A 16,971-nucleotide genomic window follows, 5' to 3' on the forward strand; every position below is an offset into this window, starting at 1 on the left:
GCCCTTCCCGGTCCTGCCCACTACTGCTATTCTGCCTGGCACTGCTGTGTTTTCAAAATGGCAGCCAAGACTCGCAAGACTGTCGCAGGGAGTTTGGGCACCCATTTTTAAAACATGGTGGCACCGGGCAGAATAGCAGTAGTGGGCAGGAAAGAGTGAGGTTCTTTCACTCTTTCCTGTCTCCCCCCCTCCCCCCCCGTGGAGGCCAATAGACCACCAGGGTCCTTCAAGGTAGGACTGGGTGGTTGTTGTGTGCGACGGTGGGCGACTGCACAGAGTCTTTGGCCCCTAGGGCATTGCCCGGTTGTCCGAATGGTCAGTACGCTCCTGGGGGATGATTAGCTTCTCTTCTTGTGCAAAATATTTGTTTTGGTTTTTGACTTACTCATTTCTCTCTTAATTCTGCCCGTTTGCTTCTCTGATCTCTTACTGTATTGTCATGACCAAAAGAATGTTTGGCCAAGACATCAGAAAACTTTCAAATGAAAATCAGAAGTGTCCACCAAGCTAGCTTTACCCAGATGCTTGCCATGCCTACTATCATGATGGCTTACTGTCTAATTTATAGGATCTTTTTACTAAGGCTTGCTAACGGATTTAGCTAAATGCTGTGCAGCCCATTGTATGCCTATGGGCTACATGGTACTTACGAAACACTAATTCGTTAGCGTGCCTTAGTAAAAAGGACCTCTATGTCATCTAATTACATTGAATTCTGTTTTCAAAACTGATCTAAATAAAACATTCAACAATCTTACTGCTTTCCAAAGTTTCCATTTCATAGGCAATGAATCCAGAAAGGTCTGCACTGTACTGAATTTAGGGCCGTTTACTAAACTGTGTGTTTTTAGCACACCTACGCTTAGCGCGCACACTAACCATATAGGCATCTATAGGGATATTGTAGGCACATACATGGTTAACGCGCGTAACATGGTTAATGCACGTTAAAAATGTTGACGCGCCTATAATGCTGCTTAGTAAACAGGGCCCCTAGTATCTTCTAGGACCACTCCAAAATCAGCCAGCTATTTATTTTATTTTTGTTACATTTGTACCCCGCGCTTTGGGGGAAGGGAGTGGGACTTGATATTCCACCTTTCTGTGGTTACAATCAAAACGGTTTACATATGATTTATTAAGTGACTTTCCCAGAGTCACCAGGAGCTACAGCGGGAATTGAACCCAGTTCCCCAGGATCAAAGTCCGCTGCACTGACCACTAGGCTACTCCTCCTCTCCTTTAGCCTCGACATGAAGACTATTGTCCATTTATGATTTTTCAAATTACACCCAAGTGCACTGTGGTATTTCTATTCCTGCTACTCTCATTTGGAATCAGCATACGAGTAGAATAATGCATCAAGGTGGGGGGTGTCAAAAACCCAGGCCCGATGAACTCATTGCTTCTTGTTTCTGCAGGGAATGCCATACCTCATCAGCCCCAATATGAAACCACCTTACACCGGGATGCAACGCTAGCACTTGGTCGATCATTGCCTGGATTAGCTTCAGGGAGTCCTTTTTGTGTGGGTTGAGGCCATTAGGAAACATCTTTACTTCTCTCAAGTGAGAAAATGTCTCATGTTTCAGAACAAACTGTGAAAGAAATTATTTTTCCCCAATTAAAAGAAGTCATGCCTCTGTAGTATGGTGTGATGCAATACTACACACAATAAATGGCAAGATACATTCAATATTAGTTAAAAGTTTTTGCTATTCCATTAACTGGTCTTTCCCCTTAGTCTTTGTGAAAACTAGGAAGCCACCATGATTGGAGCAGTTTCTTGTATCAACTCATACACAAAAGGATTCAATTGGTTTAGGCAGAATGCGCAGTGCCAGTTGTGACATCACCAGTGGCATAGGAAGGGGGGGCGGTGGGGCGGTCCGCCCCGGGTGCACACTGCTGGGGGGGGGTGTCGGCTCCGCTGGTTCCCTGCTCTTTCTGCCCCAGAACAGGTTACTTCCTGTTCCGGGGCAGAGAGAGTAGGGAACCAGCGGAGCTGACGCAGCTCCCAGCGACGTGCACTCGGGGCGGACCGGCCCTCCCACTCGCCCCTTTCCTATGTCAGAGGTAAGAGTGTGCTCCGGGGGGGGGGGGGGGGGGGGGGGGGGGATGCGCAGCAGCGACCCGCCCCGGGTGTCAGCCGCCCTCGCTACGGCACTGGACATCACAGCAAATAGTAACCAATTAGATATTATTCTGACACTGCTCCAATCATGGTTGGTTGCAGGGAAGTGAGGAATTGCATAGGATAACCTAATAGTTTAATGATAAAATGTAGAACTAATGCAGGGTGAATACTTTTAAAAACTGCACACCAACAGGGGCCTAGCCAACATTCGATTTTTTTTTTTGGGGGGGAGGGGGGGAACCATTTCCTCTCTGTCCTTCCCCTTGTCACCTTAACTATCTTCCCTTTGCTGGTGGGGATGCCCAATCCCCGCCTGCTGATAAGATCCACTGCCTGAACTGCCCCAGGACTGCCTTAGCAGCAAAGAAGTCGGCAGCCTCCTTTCCAGCCACCATCGCCACTCATCATGCATGCTCAGTTCATTCATGAAGTGAGCATGTACGAGGAGTACTGCAGTTGGCAAATGGAAACCGCTGACTTCTTTGCTGCTGAGGCAGCACTGGGGCAGTTTGAGCAGCGGTTCTCATCAACTGGTGGGGATTGGGCATCCCTGCTAGCCATTCAATGAGTACTCAAATTGTGGAGGAAGCCAGGGCCTGGGCCAAACGTGTGTGTGTGTGTGTGGGGGGGGGGGGGGGGGGTCCTTGTGGCTATGCCACTGGTGTATAATCTTCCTGCAGTCTGGAAAATGCAAGGCTCATTCACAGCAATGATTGAGCTGCCACAGCCAGAATGGGCATGCAGCTACAGAATATAGACATTACAGACAGGAGAATGACCAGAACAGAACTTAGGGACCAAACTTTTCCTTCAAAAGTATCAACCTCTCCGCCTGGCTCTTGAGATTGTCTGCTATGGAAGAGACAAACTTAGCATCATGTAATATAAGCGTACCTCCAAGTGTCCAAAGGTCTGAACCAGAGGAATAACTTCTAAATTATGTAGTTTTGCCAGGTTCAAAATCTCTTCAATGTCAGATGGGCTGCATCAAAGACAAACATTTAATTAAGTATTACTTCTGTGGGACCTGAAAATATAAAAAGAAATAGAGCAGAACATCGTGGAACAATACAATGAAGTAATGAAACTTTCCAATGCCTAGTGTCAGTGCTGTTGGCACAACATTAATGATGCTTTCTGATTTATTCTTCTTATTAAAGGACTGAAATATTGGTAGAAGTTAATCTCTTATCCCATTTAGATTCACAATTATGATATCCAGTCTTCTCACATCAACAAAAAATTAGCTGAGGCTAGAAAAGTCCTTCATTTATCAGAAACCTATAGACTCCTTACTGGATGCAAGCAACAACCTCATAATGGAGAAGCTGGGAGCAAATGTGGCCCTGAAATTTGGAGTGGAGGAGTGGCCTAGTGGTTAGGGTGGTGGACTTTGGTCCTGAGGAACTGAGTTCAATTCCCACTTCAGGCACAGGCAGCTCCTTGTGACTCTGGGCAAGTCACTTAACCCTCCATTGCCCCATATAAGCCGCATTGAGCCTGCCATGAGTGGGAAAGTGCGGGGTACAAATGTAACAACAACAACAAAAAAGCTTGGGACATGCACCAAGGATCCTTTCTGTTCTATTCTATTGGGGGTTCTTGTATTCTGCTACATTTCTGAATGGATTCAGTGCAGATCATCCTATATAATAAAACTCACCCTCAACGTTCTGAGGACACTGACGTCACTGTCAGGTCCTCCGGGCACTTCCGGTTCGAAGGGTTCGTGGTGGTGAAGCCACCGAAATCACTGTGTTGGGGCCACGCCCTCGCGTCAAATGTGATGACGTCGAGGACGGAGCAATGGCGTCAGTGGCTTCACAACCAACGAATCAGCAGATTGAAGGTGGCGTGCGTTGACGAGGTCCGCAACAATGGCGGTCAGTGCCTTCACAACGCCGAAGGGGTGAGTAGGGAGGGAGGGGGGGAGGGAGCAAAACCGAGCTAGCGCCCGTTTCATTTGCGCCAGAAACTGGCATGTTTTACTAGTAATAAAAGAAGTCCCTCAATCAGGGAGAATTAAAAAAAAAATCAATGATACATTATCATAATCCCAATTTAACAAAATATCCTTGGCTGTGGAAAAGCAGGACAACAAGTAGAGGTATCAAAACAGAAACCCCCCCCTCCAAATGGTCAGACTAGCTGAACCCTGCAGTCTTTACCTCCCATCACATTATCTGTTCTACTACTACTACTTCTTATCATTTCTACAGTGCTATTAGACGTACACAGCAATGCACATAAAACATATGAGACAGTCCTTGCTCAACAGAGCTTATAGATTATTCAAGACAAACAGGACAAATAAGGGAATGGGAAGTTATTGTGAGAATGATTAAAACAAGGTACTGAACAGGTGAATATGGAACACGACTTAAAAATAGCCTCAAAAAGGTGGACTTTTAGTTAAGATTTGAATATGGCCACAGATAGAGCTTGACATATCAACTCAGGCATATGGTGCTGCAAGATAAAAGAAACACATTCTACTACTTTCTAGGGCAATACCTGTAAGCATACTGGGCTCTCAGCTCCTTCAGTTTCCCTTCATAAGGGAACATATCCTCATATTCAATGAGAAGACCATTCGCACCAAGGGAATGAAATAAAGGAAAGACCTACAAAAAAAGACCAATCAGTTAGGTGACACTGTCCAAATTCTTTAATTAACTTCATCTTATATTTAACTAGTAAAAAAAGGCCCGTTTCTGGAGCCAATGCAACGGGCGCTAGCAAGGCTTTCCTGTGGCCCCCCCACCCGTCGTCGATGTTGGTGAATTGGTCCGCCTCCAACGTCATAACGTTTGACGCGAGGGCAGGGCCCAGAGACTGTGTTTTTCGACCTGTCGTCGATGTTGGTGAATTGGTCCGCCTCCGCCCTCAACGTCATAACGTTTGACGCGAGGGCGGGGCCCAGAAACTGTTTTTCAAGGCTTCAGAGCTTCGAACATACGAACCTTGGCTTCAGTGACGTCAGAAGCCAATAGAACGTTGAGGGTGAGTTTTATAGGGAGCAGATGGGCGTGGCTGAGTACTGAGGGTGAGTAGTCCCAATAGTAGCCTAGCCTACCAGGAGGACAGGAGTTCAGGGCTTCACTGCCACAGATGGAGTGACATGTCTTATATAACCTCCCTATCAACCCACTCATTACTTTACCTCAGCCATTTCTATTCTTCTATCACCTTCTCGCACTACTCCAACCAGAGTTACACCTAATCACACTGACCACCCTTCAACATCTTCTGTCCTTCTGTGACTGTTCTCTTGTGCTTGACTGCTTAAATATTTTAAATTTAAATGCTTTACTTTTTGTCTATTAGATTGTAAGCTCTTTGAGCAGGGACTGTCTTTCTTCTGTGTTTGTACAGCGCTGCGTACACTTTGTAGCGCTCTAGAAATGTTAAATAGTAGTAGTAGTAGTAGCTTCAGAACTCTGAGGGGGGATTTTATTTATATAGATGATAGCATCTTCTGTGAAAAAGCAATGCTTTATTCAGACTAAACAAACTAGGGAAAAGATGACCATGGATTAATAAGAAGTGTTGTAATATAAGTTCACACATTAGCTGAGGACATATGTATGGGATCAGGAGCATGAAGGCACTTAAATTCTTATCAGAGTGATTATACACATTCTTTCAATCTAAAAAGTGAAGTTCCATGAGCAAACAACACTTTGTTTATTTGGATTTAGCTCATGCCTTTTTGTAATAATAGCTCAAGGTGAATTACAGTAGGCATTTTCCTCTCTCTAAATCTAAGTTTGTACCCGAGGCAATGGAGGGTTAACTGACTTCCTAAGAGCAGCAGTGGGATTTGAACCTGGTTTCTCTAGTTCTCATCTAACTGCTGTAAGTGAAGGAGCAGTCTTTGTTAGACTATGGAGTTGTTTTTGCTTTCAGAATTACTAGAGCAGAGTTCACAGCCTACGGGGAGAGAAAACTCTCAGCAAATCGCACAGTGGTGATATATAGAGGTCTAGACTCGGGGGTGCACAGTTTATTGGATTCAAGAGCACCAGGATATCCCTAATGAATGAGATAGATGAGCACGCCCACTGCCTCCACTGTATGCTCATCTCTCTCTTGTATATTCATTAAATTACTATCACGACTAATTCTCCAATTATATTTACATAAGTACATAAGCCAAGTATATTTACATAAGTATTGCCATACTGGGACAGACCGGTCCATCAAGCCCAGCATCCTGTTTCCAACAGTGGCCAATCCATGTCACAAGTACAATACATTTTATGCTGCTTATCCTAGAAGCAAGCAGTGGATTTTCCCCAAGTCCATTTTAATAATGTTCTGATATCACCAGGTACTGGTTAGACAGTATACAAATGTTTAGTTAGTGTTATAATTGATCCACTATTAATTGATCCACTATTTTCAAAAATATAACTACTGTATATTTAATATCGCTTAATAAGCCTCATCCTTGTAATTATCTATGACCACATGATATGTTCTTTCTGTGGAGATTTAGTTATTTTAATACCACTGCTTGTGTCATAAACCATGGATTGATGTATTAGTACTGGACTGCAAGATTCCTGGGAACCCTTATGATTTATAATGTCTAACAGTAACCGTTTAAGTATTTTAATTTATTATGTATTTTCGCTTTTATTTGCTTTATTTTTGCTTTTACCTATTGTGTCAGGTTACTGCATTTTATCCTATTTAATTAATTAGATTAATGACAGTTATGTAGTGTGATTATTTTTAGACTCCTGATCAGGCCTAGTGACTGAAACATGGTCTGTGTCAAGTCTTGGATGTGAATAAATTTTGGAATTTTTAAAGCATCGTCTCGTTACTGTTCTAAGTCTCCTTCACTGTGTTTGTGTGCTTTTCACCATTGCACGCCTGAAAAGGAGTTCCCTGAGAAAACAATACTACTACAAGGAAATCAGAACTACATCTTCTTGCATGCAATGGGGTAAAATTCCTTGCATATAGAGCTTGATGATCACTCTTTTAAACTAATCAAACTATTCCAGTGGAGTCAAGGAAAGATTAAGAGGCCCTTTTACTAAGGTGCGCCAAAAAATGGCCTGCGCTGGTGTAGACGCGTGTATTGGACATGCACAGGTGCATTTTTCAGCGCGCTTGCAAAAAAGGCCTTTTTTTTGGCTGAAAATAGACGTGCGGCAAAATAAAAATTGGCGCATGTCCATTTTGGGCCTGAGATCTTACTGCCACCCATTGACCTAGTGGTAAAGTCTTACGCGTTAACCAGGCGGTATTGGTCTATGCGTGTACAATGCCAATTATTGCCCAGTTAGTGCCATGCGCTGGAAAATTTCCGGTGTGCTTAGTGAACGCGAGTAAAAAATGAAATGACGCACGGATGTGCATACGTGCCTATGTGGCTTAGTAAAAGAGCCCTTTACTTTTTAATAAGCTCTATTTTCCTCACATATAGACACAAGCATTCCTCTTGTATTATTTTTCATATCCAATATTAGTACGCAGATATCAAAAACTATTGTATACAGAATGTTTTGTTACCTGTTTTGCTCTTCAGCTAACCATGAATACAGTATTCTAAAAATACAATTACATAAAAGATATATAAACGATTATATGACACATGAGAGACAGAGTGAGGCATATTTTTAAAGCACTTAGCCTTCCAAAGTTCCATAGGTTTCTATAGAACTTTGGAAGGCTAAGTGCTTTGAAAATATTTCTCAGTGTGTGCAATCCCTTACCTCTGCCAGGTATGAGACCTTAGGTGGAGCTCCTTTAAGATCCAAGTGGACTAACTTCAGTCCAAATGATGAACTACTTGCCATTTTAGTTTATTATGCATTCACCACAGTGTAAGCCTTAGTTCTGACCAGTCTGATTTTATCTAGAAGAGATAAACAAAAGTATTTGAAATAATCAGTACTGCACTTTCACCCATGCAACCACGGTGAACTCAAAGCAGTTTCATGGGCAATGCTACAACCTTGTCTGAGGGTTTGGGAAATATTTTGAAAAAAAACAAAAAAGGCCGTAGCAGTATGTATCATATATCAAAATACTGAAAAAAAAAGTAATTTCCTTTCTTATGACAATCATTTCTGGCTCAGCAGAGCATTCTTGTCAGGATTTGTCCTGTCTCTCCTCACTGCTTCACACTTGTCTATGAGAACAAAGGCTAGTGAGGTGACAAATTTGGACAGAAGATACGTATCAACCTGCTGAGCTACTGAGAGTCCTTGTGACTTTTGCAAGTAATGGGACGTGCACCATGAAGTTACACAGTAAAGGTTTTAAGACAAATAGGAGAAAAAATGTTTTTCACTTAGTGTACAGTTAAACTCTAGAACTCATTTGCCAGATGTGGTAAAAATAGCTAATGTGGTTGTTTATAAAAGGTTTGGACAAATTACTTGAGGTGAATTCCATAAACTGTTATTAAGGTAGTCCTGAGGGTAAGTATCATGGAATCTTGCTACTTTTTAGGATTCTGCCAGGTACATGTAACCTAGATTAGCCACACTTAGAAAGAGGATGCTGGGTTTGATGGACCTTACTTCTGACCCAGTATGGTGACGTACGTTCTTATGAACAGTTCCTATATTTAAGATGACCTCACTAAAGACTATGGGCCTCTTTTATCAAGCCGTGCTGGCGGTTCCCGCGTGGCAATGCCAACAGAGCCCATTCAAAGCGAATGGGCTTTGTCAGCATTACCGTATCGGATGCCACTAGCGTGGCTTGATAAAAGAGGTCTTATCAAGGGTGGGCAGCAATTTCTTTTAAAATCCAAACTCCTCTGAAGTAACAGGGTTTGGAAGTTCACAATCCATTCCTTTCAAGGACTGTTGGGAACCTTGAATTGTTTTGCATTCCTGGGGATAGGCAATATCATCTGTGGGGAGGATCTGCCAAGTCAGGCACATAGGGCAGTATTTAGACGTTGTAGGCAGGTGACAGGTGCCTAGAATACCACATTTCAAAGCCTCTCAAACACTGGGACTTTCACAGCCTTGTATTCACACTCTTCAAACAGAGCAGAATCCCTTCTAGTATGGTTGCATATATATCTGCTATAAACTAGTACAAGCTGATAGAGTATCTCAAAGTCAGTCAACAACCAATCATATATTGATCTCTATTCAGTGTGTTGTAACTACATATTCTCACGTATTTTGGAGGAAAAGCCTCAAACACAGATGAGTACTCCTATTGTTGATACCAACTTAAGGGAGCACCATCCAGTCATCACTGGCTGAAAAACCTCCTTAATTGCGAGTGTGACCCTTAAATTCAAATTCCTGTAATGTTCTTATAGGGATCACTTATCTTTTTTGCTGTCAGTCTTAACGCCGTCCACGGCCCAACTTTGGCCTGAGTTTCGACTCCTGCATCAGGGTCCATGGTGTTTTCAGACTGTTATGTTTAGCATTTTTGTGTCTTTCCTGCAGGAAACAGTCTGAAAACATCACGGACCCTGATGCAGGAGTCGAAACTTGGGCCGAAGTTGGGCCGTGGACGGCGTTAAGAAGACTGACAGCAAAAAAGATAAGTGATCCCTATAAGAACATTACAGGAATTTCAATGTGTTAAGGGTCACACTCACAATAAAGGAGGTTTTTCAGCCAGTGATGACTGGATGGTGCTCCCTTAAGTTGGTATCAACAATAGGAGTACTCATCTGTGTTTGAGGCTTTTCCTCCAAAATACATGAGAATATGTAGTTACAACACACCAGACAGAGATCGATATATATGATTGGTTGCATATATATCTGCACAGCTACAAATCATCGTTTTAAAGTCAGGACCTTTCTAGCACCAAACATAGATGAAGACCACAGAGTTAGAGGGACTGCTCCCTTTCTGAACTAGGTACTTTAGGCTGATTACTATTTCTATACACTCTGTTACACAGGTTTTGTTAATCTTTCTCTTAGGGAGGTACAGCTGATTCCCCTGGGCCCACTGTGTGTATTCTCCTCAAGAATGCCTCACATATCATGTTTACAAATATTTACAATGTTGCTAGAAAGACTCAAGGCCACGATCAAATTTGTGGGGCAAAACAGGAGACCAATCCTGAGAGAGGTTTTTCAGACAGTTTGCTAGAAATCCTCCGATTTTGCTGCATGTATCTGACAAAGACCTGGAGAATGGAAACGATGCCAGAAAAGGCCTTAAAAATACAGGAAGCAAGGAAAGAACTGTATTGTAGGAAATTAAGGGCCCTGAGCATTATAGGCACGTTAACATTTTTAATGCATGTTAACCATGTAATGTGCTTACAATATCCCTACAGGCGCCTACATGGTTAGCGCACACGCTAAGTGTAGGCATGCTAAAAACAGTAATGCACCTTAGTAAACAGAGCCCTTAGAAACTTGATGTGCAGAAGGAAAATAAAAACAGAGTACTTAATGCTGCTGGCCTCTAACTACTCAGCACTAGAAGCTATTCCAGTTCTTGTTATAATCAATAGCAAGCACACAACGAACAGGAGCTTCCCAACAACCTCCTAAACGCCCAACACTATAAGACCGGTCGGTGTCACCACCTAATTCATACCGCAATCGGCCTCAGCTAGTGGAGTAGGAGCGGTGGCATCAAGGTGGTTTGTTTTGAACCTAATTCCGCACTTCGGCTCTTGATTCCTCGGGCCTTGCTGAAGGGGGTGGGGTCTGCCTCATCCATCATGCAGTCTGTCTTCGATTGCTCGGGTCTGGCTGGGGAATCTAACCTCCTTGGTTCTTTTCATCCATGCAGCGCTTAAGTTCAGCCTTCTATTAGTTGTGCCGGCCGGGAGGAGGGTGGGTTTATTTCAGGCTCCACCCCGGAACTAGTGGAGGAGGACAGCACGCTGTGGAAGGAGGGATGCCCCCGCAGAGACGGAGCGGTGCCAGGGCTGCGGCGGAGCCGAGTGGGCTCCTCCGGGAGAAGCGGAGTGTCAGGTAGTGCAGCGGGGAACTCTGCACCTTCTCACACCCCGTTTTTCTCCTTCCCCGCTGGGCTTCTCTGTCTTGTCTTGCGTGAGCTTTATGGGCTTTGCCCCAGTGCATTATAGGGCGTGTAGTCCTCGGGTTTCACTCTTATCTACCACACTCTTAGAGCAAGCGGGTGGGAGGTATGAGGTTCCTTGAATTCAGGGCCATGGGATTTGAGGGCCTGTAGCCAGGTGGTCCTGGATCTGTGGGTTCTGAAGCTTTTGGTGCTGTTTCAATTGACATCATGTTGAAGTCTACTGTAACCTAAACCTTCCTTATTTCACTTCAAACGTTGACATAAAGTGGCATTATTACATGAAAAATAAACGATATGGTAACTTTAAGCGCCTTTTTCTATACTGGAAGTAATTCTGATGCATGTTACTAATATGCAGTGTGCAAAAAAAAAAAAAAATAGCTTACATCTTTAATTCCTGGTTTGTGTACCAAAATCTGAATTAATTTTAATGTATAAATATAAGTGTTGATGTGGAAGTGGTAAATCGACCCTTAAGTTGTACTGGAGGCAAAGGAAGGTGAAGTGACCTGCCCGAGGTCACAGAGAGTATTGGTGGTAATTGAAGCCTAGCTTCTCTGGTTTTTAGCCTGCTACTGTAACCATTAAACTATTTCTCCTTGCACCTTAAGAATAGAAAAACATAAGCCTTGCCATACTAGGCTAGACCAGAGGTCCACCAAGCCCATTATCTTGTTTCCAACACTGACCAATCCAGGTCACAAATACCTGGCAATATACCAAAAGAATAAAATGGATTTTATACTGGAGTTGCTAGAATTGTAATCAACTCTATCACCAGTTAAAATGTGTTTTTTTTTATTGCTTAGTATGCCTTCTTGCTGCTTTGTGAGCACTGCTCTCACTTCCACTCTTCACCTTTTGTCCTGTATTATTTTCTGCCATTGTAGACCATGCGCCTAGGATGTGAGAACTTTTTTTTTTTCATTTGCACAGGTTTGCAGTGGTCAGATTGTTTTTGTTTTTTAAACTAAGTTTTCATTTTATGCAAAAGAAGTTCTATTGTAAACCTTGGTAGCTGCTAGTACCTGGTTTTAAAACATGGTTAGGCTATGGTAATCTATAGCCAGTAGTAGTCAAAACATTATAGTAATGCTTCATAAATTCTACAATACATTTCAGTAGATCTTTTACTTTATTTTGCATCCTTTCACATCAAAGTTGATCTATAAAAGTTTCAGAATATGCTGTATGAGAATGGATGGGTGATATGTAAAGAATGGGTAGTCTAATTGCCCAACCACTTATCAACCTAACTGCTGCAAAACCTAATTTTAAGCATTATTGTATTAGAGTCTGAGAAATCTGTGCAAAATGTAAAAAGAGCTCTGAGATCTGAAAATACTGTTTTATGGTAACAACAAGGAATGTATGTACTTCATATTTATTTTGGTGCAGGGGAAGGCCAAACACTTCTTATTAAGGTAAATGTGAAAAGTACAAGTGCAGTTATATTTTGGTTTAGAAGAGCCATCCTCGAGTATTGGTAAGACAGCAGTTTTATAATAGGCTGCCCATATGAGAAGTGCCAAAAGGTGCCTATTTCCAATCTATTTTGTAAAGGCACATAGGTGCTTATTTGTCTATAAAATGGTAGAGGCAAATTGGCAGATATCTTGGATCAATTGAAATGGCAGACATATATGTTTGATTAGGAGCATGGGTAAATGGTAGTCTGTAAATTGTGACTCCATTTGTGCTTTGCCCCAAACCTGCCTCTGAACACGCTCACACCAGGGTCATGTAAAAGTACATGATTCCTTTTCATAGTGCGTACTTAAAGGTGTGTAACTCCTGGGCTAACTCTGAGGGCCCTTTTACTTATTTATTTTGTTATTTCTGCATTTGTACCCCACATTTTCTAATTAGGAATTGGTTCAATGTATGTTTGAAAATGTTTATAGCATTATCTGTTAAACAATATAAGTTGATACATAGCATAATCGTTTCTGGTCTTTGTGATGTGTAACTAGAATTATTAATACTTAATTTTATAGTGGTTCTGAATGTGCATAGCACTGTACAGTGGTGATAACTATTGATGTATAAGTCCTTGTCCTGAGGAGCTTGGATTTTAATTGGAACTTTGAGCAAGTGTCTTACCTCTTGGGCACCCAAGGAGTGTCATTGGTAGAAGCAAGATATGAACCCAAGCTTCCCTGATTCCAGTTCTAACCACTAAGACACTCCGTCCTCCTGATGGTCTTCTCATTTTATCGTATTTTGGGATTTCTGAACTTCATCTTATCTGAAGCTTGCTTTTATTTAAAGTTTGTAGGAAGATGGTAACTTCTTTTGTGGCTCATCAGTTCTTTTCTGTTCTTATGAACTTCTTGGTCATTTTGAAGTGACCTTTACTGAATGTTTTTATCTGTAAGTACCCGTGGTTTATCTCTTTCCTCATCCCATTTATTCTGGTCATTGCAGTAAGGGTCCTTGTCTAGAGGTTGTAAACTGCAGCTTCTTCTAGATTCTGCCCCATGAGCATCCTCGGTTTGACCACTAGGTGTAGCTGATGTATGATGCTCTACCTGACCTGAGGAACAGGAATGGTACCCAGAAGTGCTGGCATTAGGCACACTGGACTTGGATTTCACTAGTCCAGTACCAGGTGCCTTAAAACTCTGCTTCACAGGATCACTACTTATCCCTGGTGTCAGTAACCTAGATTCTTGTTATTCTTTCAGATTCTGCCAGGTACTTGTAGCCCGTTGGAAACAGGATACTAGGCTAGATGGACCATCGGTCTGATCCAGAATGACAATTATGTTCTTATGTCCAGTGTTAAAGATACAGGGCGCAGGGCAGAAATATGAGAGGCCCAAACCCCATAAAAACACAGAAAATAATGGCAGATAAAGACCATATGTCCTATCCAGACTGCCCATCCATACCAACTACTAATCTCTACTATCCCTTCCTCTTCCTTAGAGATGCTCTGTGCCTATTCCATGCATTCTTGAATTCAGATACAGTCCTCATCTCCACCACCTCTACTGGGAGGCCATTCCATGCATCTACCACCCCTTCCATAAAGAAGTATTTTCTTGAATTACTATTGAGTAGAGGTGTGCACAGGGATGGGGACAACGAGAAACCTGTGGAAATCCACAGAAATTTGCGATGATGGGGACAAAAAAGTAACTACTACTGCAGGGACTTTAGGGAACGGATCAAAAGTGAATGAGGAGGGGATGGGGACCAGATACACCTCTCCAAAGAATCTTGACACCAATGTTTTGGGCTTAATAAAAAAATAAATTGAAAGAGGAGTTCACCTTGATGAAAACAGGTGCATGTGTTCAGCAATTTTGGCAACGAGGGAGACCACTGATAAACCAACTGGCGAGTATATTTATTGATTGTTTTGAGCTTTTTTGGCAGAGCATAATCTCCACTGAGCTAGTCACATCTATATGATTGATAATGCAGCTAATATGAAAGCAACATTTTGAGATGATGTATGGATAGGTTGTACAGGTCATAATCTCGGTCTTGTACTTTCTCATGGACTCCAGCCATCAAAAACTGAAGTTGATCCAAATGACCTCCCCAGTGAGGTAAGTGAACTTGTAATATTGTGCAAGGAGATGGTTGCACTTAGTGAGCGAACAAAAGTCAGCTATTCATGGAAGAAAACACTCAGGCCACTGACTATTTTAGTTGCCGCCCTCTAGACCAACTGCATCCTGTTTATATCTTTTTTAAGGTGTAGTCTCCAGAATTGTACACAATATTATAAATGAGGTTTTCTCAACAGCGTCTTCTATAGAGGCATCATCACCCCCTTTTTCCTACTGGCTGTTGCTCTCCCTATGCATACAAACATCCTTTTAGCTTTCGCCATCACCTTGTCTACCTGTTTGACCACCTTAAGTCCTGCTCCTCTTTTGTGCACAAAAATTCTTCACCCCCTAAACCGTACTTTTCTCTTGGGTTTTTGCAGGCCAAATGCATGACCTGTGTTTTTTAGCATTAAATCTTAGCTGCAAAACCATTCTTCAAGTTTTGCTAGGTCCTTCCTCATATTATCCACACCATCAAGGGTGTCTACCCTATTGCAGATTTTGGTATCATCCGCAAAGAGAGCAAACCTTACCAAGGCAGCCCTTCAGCAATATCACTTACAAAAATGTTAAAAAGAAGGGTGGAACAATTCCAGCAGATCAAGCTGTAGTGGAGGTGTAGCCAATTGCTGATCCGCCAACAAAACATCCAAAATGATAGAATTGGAGTTAATTTTTTTTTTGAGACTTAATTCAAGAGCCAGAAAACAGCTTCAGTGATTGACAAAGTGGATACATAGATATCGAGCTCGGACAAGGAGTTCTGCTCGTCTCTTATTACCTATTGACAAGAGAGATTCCATGTGTGGCCAAAACCCACGTGTTGCCTGTTTCCTGCTTGGAACTCCTGTGACGATCACATCATCAGAATGTTTATCCTGCAACAGAAAAAAAAAAGAACAATTGAGGAACGTAGAATGGAACTGAGCTCTGGGTTTGTAGATGTTTTTTTTTTTTTTGCATAATTTGAAATGATTGTTTTCTCACAGGCGTTTTTCTTACATATTTAACCAAGTTATGCCTATTGTTTTGTGTTAAAGCTTAACAAGTTATAGGATGCATTTTACACTTTGTTGAATTTACAAGATCTTTTAAATGCGGGTTGAGTACGGGGATAGGAAAGAAAACTGTGGGGATGGTAGCAATATGATAGGGATGGGGTGGGGATGGAACAGAATTGGATGGGGATCAGATTGTGTTCCCTTGCACTCCTCTACTTATTTATTTTTTTTATTTTTTGTTACATTTGTACCCTGCGCTTTCCCACTCATGGCAGGCTCAATGCAGCTTACATGGGGCAATGGAGGGTTAAGTGACTTGCCCAGAGTCACAAGGAGCTGCCTGTGCCTGAAGTGGGAATCGAACTCAGTTCCTCAGGACCAAAGTCCACCACCCTAACCACTAGGCCACTCCTCCACTGTTGCTACTATTTGAGATTCTACATGGAATGTTGCTATTCCACTAGCAACATTCCATGTAGAAGTCAGCCCTTGCAGATCACCAATGTGGCCGCGCAGGCTTCTGTTTCTGTCAGTCTGACGTCCTGCACGTACGTGCAGGACGTCAGACTCACAGAAACAGAAGCCTGCGTAGCCTTCTACATGGAACGTTGCTAGTGGAATAGCAACATTCCATGTAGAATCTCCAATAGTAGCAACATTCCATGTAGAATCTCCAATAGTATCTATTTTTTTTGTTACATTTGTACCCCGCGCTTTCCCACTCATGGCAGGCTCAGTGCGGCTTACATGGGGCAATGGAGGGTTAAGTGACTTGCCCAGAGTCACAAGGAGCTGCCTGTGCCTGAAGTGGGAATCGAACTCAGTTCCTCAGTTCCCCAGGACCAAAGTCCACCACCCTAACCACTAGGCCACTCCTCCACTCCATCCCTTTCACCTTCATCCTATGCCCCTGCATTCAGATTTATTCAGAATGTTTGATCAAACAAGCTATTTGGGTGGCTTACATACTAAAAAGTAAGGTAATGTAATTGGATGAACAGACAGGAAAGGAAGGAGGTTAGCTGGGGGTGGGAGGCACAGAATGCTGAAAACTAAAGATATCTTTCAATTCAGAGATTCCTTTGAATTGAAAGATGCCTATGTCCTGTGCATTTATGCCACGGATATATTTGAATACCTCCATCTCCCCTCTCACCTTTTTTTTTTCCCCAAAGTATACATAAATCTGCCCCCATATGTTTTATGATGAAGACCACTGACCATTTTAGGGGGTCTTTTAGTAAAGCTTAGCTCGAGTT

The 16,971-nt window shown here is 42.5% G+C and overlaps 2 protein-coding genes across 5 annotated transcripts in view; one reads left to right on the forward strand and one right to left on the reverse strand.

The window, feature by feature from the left end:
- HEXD (hexosaminidase D) overlaps positions 1-10,850 on the reverse strand; it is a 33,683-nt gene extending 22,833 nt beyond the window's left edge. The window contains exons 1-5 of one of the 3 annotated variants that reach the window (XM_030208121.1): positions 10,693-10,850; positions 7,870-8,012; positions 4,652-4,761; positions 3,032-3,119; positions 1,434-1,598 (exon numbers count right to left, since the gene is read on the reverse strand). In XM_030208121.1, coding sequence (XP_030063981.1) covers positions 1,434-1,598; positions 3,032-3,119; positions 4,652-4,761; positions 7,870-7,953 — 447 coding nt within the window. In that variant the 5' untranslated portion in view covers positions 7,954-8,012; positions 10,693-10,850. Of the gene's footprint in view, positions 1-1,433; positions 1,599-3,031; positions 3,120-4,651; positions 4,762-7,869; positions 8,013-10,681 lie in introns of all 3 variants that reach the window. The other 2 variants (XM_030208119.1, XM_030208120.1) reach the window with 2 other exon arrangements.
- Positions 10,851-10,902: 52 nt separating this feature from the next.
- Positions 10,903-16,971, forward strand: part of OGFOD3 (2-oxoglutarate and iron dependent oxygenase domain containing 3) — a 148,106-nt gene continuing 142,037 nt past the window's right edge. Inside the window, exon 1 of one of the 2 annotated variants that reach the window (XM_030208129.1) lies at positions 10,903-11,075. In XM_030208129.1, the coding sequence (XP_030063989.1) occupies positions 10,999-11,075 (77 nt within the window). In that variant the 5' untranslated portion in view covers positions 10,903-10,998. The remainder of the gene's footprint in view (positions 11,076-16,971) is intronic. The other variant, XM_030208128.1, reaches the window with a different exon arrangement.

The sequence above is a fragment of the Microcaecilia unicolor genome, chromosome 6 (genome assembly GCF_901765095.1).
Source record: "Microcaecilia unicolor chromosome 6, aMicUni1.1, whole genome shotgun sequence".
NCBI lineage: Eukaryota > Metazoa > Chordata > Amphibia > Gymnophiona > Siphonopidae > Microcaecilia > Microcaecilia unicolor.